Source organism: Quercus lobata, chromosome 1, assembly GCF_001633185.2.
Source record: "Quercus lobata isolate SW786 chromosome 1, ValleyOak3.0 Primary Assembly, whole genome shotgun sequence".
Classification (NCBI taxonomy): domain Eukaryota; kingdom Viridiplantae; phylum Streptophyta; class Magnoliopsida; order Fagales; family Fagaceae; genus Quercus; species Quercus lobata.
Window position 1 is genome coordinate 30,204,497 of NC_044904.1, and position 7,113 is coordinate 30,211,609.

The window sequence follows — 7,113 nt, forward strand, 5'->3', positions numbered from 1 at the left end:
AAGAAGTTATTTGTAATTAATGGAGCCCAAGGGTTTAAAGTTTTCACGTTAACATTAGATTTCACATTATGGAAATCCTGCTTATGTTTTCACCTTAACCATTAATTTAATATAATAGACAATTACTTAATTATTCATTAATGGATGATGCCTTCTTAAAGGAGAGCAATCACAGGCTGTGGACTTTCAGTATTCTAAAATTTAAAGAGACGCCTAATCCGATTTCTGCAATACACTACATAAATATTGATCTATACAGCTTACAACAATAGAACTAATCTTATCGTAGTACTAAGTAGAGGATAACTAGACTAATAACTAACTGCAGTTTCTATATTAAGCAAAAGGGACTATATACAACATATGCTTCAAAAGTTTCTATTTTCACTTCTCTACAACCCCAAGCAATCAGTAAGTTTTCAATTTGCCACTGGTCGAATTGGTCCCAACTATCCCAAGCATTGATCCAAAATCTATTCTAAAAATTGCATGATACGCAACTAATTCAGCGACCGCATATGAGGATTGAATCAGTGCTAGAAAAGGAAGCAGCAGAACACTTGCCAGATGTTGACGGAATCGACAATAAGAAATCAAATGCTTCATTACCTTTAAATGTACCAAAACAACCACCTTCATTTGGTAATTCTGGCAGATTAGCATTGCCATCCAAAAACTGTGTCACTTGCCTCATACTAGGCCTAGCTGCTGGCATTGACTGTGAGCAAAGCAGGCCTAGTTTCAAAACCAACTTCATTTCCTCAACCACATAATTACCTTCCAATCGAGGATCACTTGCATCAAGGATAGATCCTTTTCTCCAGCACTCAAACACCCAGTCAACCAATATTACCTCTTCAGTAAGTCCTTGTTGCTCTACAGGCCTCCTTCCACAAGCCACCTCAAGCATGAAAGCCCCAAAAGCAAACACATCAGTGCAAGTTGTTGCCCTTCTTGTTCTAGTAAGCTCTGGAGCCAAATAACCTACAGTCCCAACCACATGGGTTGTTTGAGGATTGGTACCGTGGTCACATAATCTTGCAAGGCCAAAATCTCCTAGCCTTCCATTTAATTCAGCATCTAATAAAACATTGCTTGCTTTTACATCTCTGTGTAGAACAACCTGTTCCCACTCTTCATGGAGGTAGAGAAGGCCAGATGCTACTCCTTTGAGGATTCGAAATCGTTGAAGCCAATCAAGGTTTGATTTTTCATTTCCATATAAGAACTTGTCAAGGCTTCCGTTGGGCATATAATCATAGACCAAGAGGAGTTCACCCTTTCGCCGGCAGTATCCTAGGAGCTGCACCAAGTTCCTGTGCCTCAGCCTGCCCAAGCTAATGATTTCAGCCACAAATTCCTTCATCCCTTGTTTTGAATCATGGGAGACTTTCTTGACTGCAATTTGACTATTGGAAGAAGAAAGTGTTCCTTTATAAACCTTTCCAAAACCTCCTGCTCCAAGAAGCTCTTTGTCTGAGAAACCCTTGGTTGCTTTGAAGAGATTCTTGTAGATGAACCTGTGAGGACCATACTCGCTTTCCCAATCTTCACGTATTTCTTCATATTTCTTCCTCCTCCAAATAATAGTTGCTCCAGTGACCAATACCAGCACAACCACAACTGCTATGAGAGAAATTATGATCATTCTTACTGGATTCTCTTTACTTTTCCTCCGTCGGGGAGGTTGAGGAAGCTTCGAAATATCAAGGCTTTGTGCTTGTCCACTTTTATTAAAACTCCATCCAAGAATATAGTGGTCACTTGCAACTGCACCAGTGGCTGCAGAGAAACCAACATACATAGATTCCAAAAGATATTGGGACAGATCAATGTGCTTTGACAAGAGAGGCCGGTTTGGTTTTGGGATGCTGGTCGGGGCTAGTGTTACATTCAGTAACTTTTCTGTTTCGTTGTAGTCTATCCAAAGATGCATTGGGTTGCCACTCATCAGCTCCATGCTTCTGTTCTTGCCCTCTTGACCAGAAAAGTAGGTTGCAGGAGCTGATTCATTTGATACCAGACCATTCACATCAATTCCCACGTGGTTACCATCTATATCTTGTACATCAGGACTTTTAACAGTATCAAGCTCAATGGCTAATATGTTGTTTGTTGGACTGCCATTATTTGAGGTATTGAAGATTCCTAGATACTGGCTGGCTACACCATAGGTGAATTCCTGCGAGGGACTAATGACGAAGGCAAGGCCATGACCACCCAACATTGGCATTTGAGGGACTATTGCAAATACAAAGTTCGTGGAAAATGAAAGAGACCGAGGTAAAACAGAAGAAGAAGAAGAACTGTTGAATTCTAAAGGAAGTGGGTAGAAAGCATAACCAACTTGTTGGTTTGAAGTGTTGGTGAGTTGCAATAGACCATTGGAGTGGATTTTTGCAATTCCATCTAGACGCAGATTTGTTTGATTGAAGCCATTATAGATGAACTGGTCATTTTGAGCAGACATGAATCGAAGTTTAAAGATGAAGTAGAGCGTTACCAGAAAGGGAAGTGATATAACCACAGTCGCCATTAAGAAAAAGTGGGGAAAAGGTTCATCTCCGAGAATACAGAGCTTTTGCTTGTTTAAAATGTCATAAACTCCCAGAAAAATATGTAATTAACGAGAAAGCCGAGAGACTTCCCAGGAGTGGGCTTTTTTTCTTTTTTCGTTTTTTCATTCTTCGGCCCGATTTTTTTTTTTTTTTGTTCAAAATGTTTAGAATGGAGTGGGTCCACCCTAATGTGAGGGAGGGTGAGGCAGTCATAATAATCTTTCTCAGCCGCCAACTATATGACAAGGAAAATGATTTTGTAATTTTGCAATTTTGATGGCTCCGGAGTCATTCTCATCATTTAAGTACAAAAGAGGCATGAGTTTTTCCTTTTTTTTTTTTTTAAATATATTTTTCTGAATAACATTTCATTCAAAAACAAGATTACACACTGCTAGCAAGCTACAAAAACAGTTATAAGTTATTAACTGAATATCACAAGCTGCAAACCTCTTATATTAGACAAAACCAAAAATGTAGAAAGTACAATTTGTCATAAACAAAATGAACGAACATAAAAATAAAAATAAAAATAAAATACTAGAAGGAATATTCTAATTGAATCAGTAGCCTTTACTTTCTTCCATGAAGCCAAATTTTCTGTTACATCAGATAGGATGAGCTTGTGTATAGTTTCATTTACCCTGAATTTAGTCTTATGCTACCTACATTTCTCTTAATCCACACATGGTAAGTAAGAACACGAAAAATGGTTGTTTGAATCCCTTTTTGACTTCATAAACGCAAAGTATACTGACTCTATCTTTCCATAGCACACCAATTTAGAATATTGTATTCTAGGACCTTAGCATTGCTTGAAATGAACAAAAGAAAATTTCTAGCAATTAAAATTTTCAACGCAAAAGATACTTGTGTATACAGGATTTTGGGGAGGTGTATCTTGGGAAGGTTTCTTTTTCATGCTATAGGATCCTTAAACTATACTTGCAAAATAAAAATTATATATAATTATTTTAAAACTAAAATGTTTTGTCTACCTAAAAAAATATTGACCACTTTGACTTGAGAATCCCGAAAATAATCATAACCCCAAACATAATCCCTAATCCTTAATCCCTTGAACAAAAAAATTAAAAGCGTAACAATAAAAATTAGAGAAATTTTATCCACACAATAAAATTTCACAATATTTTCACAACACCCTTGTATTTAATTATGGTGGTCCCAGTCTAATATTTTATTAATTTTATTTTGACCTATAATGGGCTAACATCTCAGTTATTGTGAAAATATTGTGACAATTTGTTATGCTTCTCAATAGTGTTGGCAACTCTGTTCTCCTCAACACCTCGACTCACAGTCACTACAAGTATTATCTGTTGCTCTCTGCCTCTCTCTCTCTCTCTCCCTCCCCTCATTTTTCTCTTTTCTATCATTGTTTCAAACTCTCTCTCACTTTATTACTCTTACCTTAGAGTTTTAGTTCTCGCTTTATCTTTTATCAGCCCATTTTCTCTTTTTCATTTTGTTAGTAGAGGATTGTAAAACTTCATGTATTTGTCTCTGTGTGTATGTGTGTGTGTGTGTTAAAGTGATTTTCTCATATCTCAAATCGTCATAACATGTATACACTTATGCAATCTTGCAATGTTTTTCACACACAACACGCAGTATTCTTTGCTACTCTTGATACATGTGCAGGTACAATGTGATTTGGCCATCACAAAGTTTACATGAGTTAATGTATGCTCACTAAACTGTCTTGACTTGTTTTTGAAATATAAAATTGGTTAGACTTGTTTTGTGTGTGTGTGTGTTTTGGGATCCATGTGCTTAAAAATTGTTGTTGAAAGATGTTTTTGAGAGTTTAAAATGTTGATTGGATTATTGGTTGAGTTGCATGCTTGATTGCATTCATATCTATGTTTTTCCTTTCTTGAAAAATTGATTTTAAGCAACCTCGATACCTCCTCGACACCTCTCGACACCTGGCCTTTCTGTTGAGATCTTAAGTTGTTTCTTATCGCAATCTCGATAGTTGTCTTGACAGCTGGTGGATCAATTGAGAAAGTTCTTGGACCCTCAATAGCTTCTCGACAGCTGGTGGATCAATCGAGCTTCTTTGATCGTGTCTGATGAATTCTTCCTCGACACCTCTCAACAGCTGCATCTATCGACGTTCTATTTTCTCAACACTAGGCTCGATACCTCTCGACACCTCTATCTGTCGAGAATTACTAAGGATCTATATATAGGCTTCAGCGCGATCTGATCCTAATTTTCTCAATCTCTCTCAATCTATCCACGCCTATTCACCTCCCAAACACTTTCTTCTCTCTCAAAACCTTCAACCCACGTGATTTTCAGCCTTTCCTTGCTTCAAATCACTTGGTATGATCTCTTTTTCTCTCATTTTTTCATGCATTTCATGCATTTAGACCTAGGTTTTGGGGTTTTTCAAAATTGTTAAGTTTTTGTTGAAATTTTGGGATGAGTTTTTAATTAAATGAGTTTAAAACCTCATGCATTGCATCACACATGCATTATAACTATATTTTCATGCATTTAGATGTGTGTTATATATGTTAAACTGATTATGTACTGATAGGTTTGGATAGGACTGAGCCCATGATGCAATTTCTTTTGCATGTCACATGTTCATACATTCTCCATGCATACGTACTCCTTTTTCAATATACTTGCTATATTTGAACTGTTTGGAGCTTTTCTGAGTGTTTCTTTCTTCCCCCTCACTCTTTAGTTTACGTTAATGTGTCAATGGCACCAAAACATAAGTCTGCTCCATCCTAGAACCCTTTGCATTCTAGGGCATCCACTTCGTCTTCTGATCCTACCCCTTCTTCTATTCGATTCCGTGATGAGGTTGCCCGAAAGGACTTCTCAGAGAACTTTTCTCAATGAGGTGTTCATTCGAAACGCCGAGTCATTTTGGCAGACTTCGCCGACACTGACCTTCTCGATGTCATTCACAGTAGGGGTTGGGAGTCACTGTGTGACGTCCCAATCACATGTTCATTCGTGCTAATTCAGGAGTTTTACTTCAACATGCATAGACTCGATTCTTCAGTACCTCTCTTTTCTATTCGCATTCGAGGTACACGCATTGTTGTCACACCGCAGTTTGTTGCAGATGTGCTTCGTGTTTCAAGGGTAAGGCATCCTGACTACCCCGGATGTGAGTGTCTGAGGACTGTGTCCAAAGACGAGATGATCTCTGCTTTCTGTGAACGTCCTTCTGATTGGGGTGATTGTCAGTTTACACCATGTAAGGCATTTGCTAAAGGTCCTAGATTCATGAACATGGTGATGACTTTTGTTTTGCACCCACTTTCTCACTATAACTCTATCACAGAGCCTCGTGCTCGATTTTTGCTTTCCTTGTTAGAGCATCTTACTATTGATTTTCCTTCACATTTTATTCTTTCCATTATGGATATGTATAGGGATACAGCTACCCATGATAAGCTCATTTTTCCTTCGGCTATCACGCGAATTTTATGCCATTTTTCTGTTCCTTTTCCCTCATTTGACCACTTCCCCGTTATGTGTGTTACTAACTACGCTACTGTTAAATGGAGCGAGGCGCAGTTTCGATTGAGTCAGTCTAGTACTGCAGCTCCTCCCACTCCTTCTGCTCTATCCACATCCGCTCCCTCCTCTTCTATGAGCGGAGTGACTTTAGAGGACATTATGGCACAGCTTCAGCACATGGATGCTCACCTCGACACTCTCAATGATGAGTTGTGTTAGGTGAACACCCGTGTTGGATGCATTGCTCGACGTCAGGCTGAGATGGGTGGTTATACTATGCCTTCCACTCCTGTAGCCCCTGCGGATGAGAGTGATGCTGATGATGCTGATGATAATGATAATGTTAATTCTGATGATGAGGATGACGGCGATGCTAGCTCACCCAGCAATGACAAGATGTCTACTTGACACTCTTACCCTTTGTCACTCGTGACAAAAAGGGGGAGTAGTTTTGATTATGAGAGTAGTCATACTTAGGGGGAGGGTTAGCATAGGAGATTTTTGTTAGGGGGAGAGTGCGTTTTGAGGGATGTAGTGAGGATTACTTGTATCTTTTTCTTTTCTCTACTTTAGATACATTTATTCTTGTACCTTTGGTCTTGTGACCATTATTGACATACATTGTACTTATTTTCTTTATATGTTGATGTATATTTCTTTCACCTATCCTTGCATGTGTTGTTTCTTTTCTTTCTTTATACACACCTATCCTTGCATGTGTTGTTTCTTTTCTTTTTTTATACACATGGTTCTTATTACTTGTATGCAATCTATTATTTCTGTTTCACACAAAGATGCCTTGATGAGTTTTGTTTAAAGTGTTTCAGATATATAGGTTGTCAAAGTCTACTTGCCATAAACTCTCTTCTTGCAAAGTTTTTCAAGAGTTTATGTTAGGATAGATTTTATTGTATTCAACAAGTGAATATGAGTTTAGTGATTTATGATTTCTCTCATATGTTCATTTGTTTGTTATGGTTTTATCACGGATTGCCAAAGGGGGAGATTGTTAGGACATATGTGATTCACTTGTTAGGAACAT

The 7,113-nt window shown here is 38.1% G+C and overlaps 1 protein-coding gene across 1 annotated transcript; it reads right to left on the reverse strand.

The window, feature by feature from the left end:
- Window positions 1-216: 216 nt before the first annotated feature.
- On the reverse strand, window positions 217-2,562 carry LOC115986410 (L-type lectin-domain containing receptor kinase IV.1-like). The gene has a single exon (XM_031109405.1). The coding sequence runs from the start codon at window positions 2,534-2,536 to the stop codon at window positions 506-508; it is 2,031 nt and encodes a 676-aa protein (XP_030965265.1). The 5' UTR covers window positions 2,537-2,562; the 3' UTR covers window positions 217-505.
- Window positions 2,563-7,113: the final 4,551 nt, after the last annotated feature.

Coding starts and splice junctions, on each gene's coding strand:
- LOC115986410 (XM_031109405.1), bottom strand. CDS start 2,536: ATGGCGACTGTGGTTATATCACTTCCCTTTCTGGTAACGCTCTACTTC.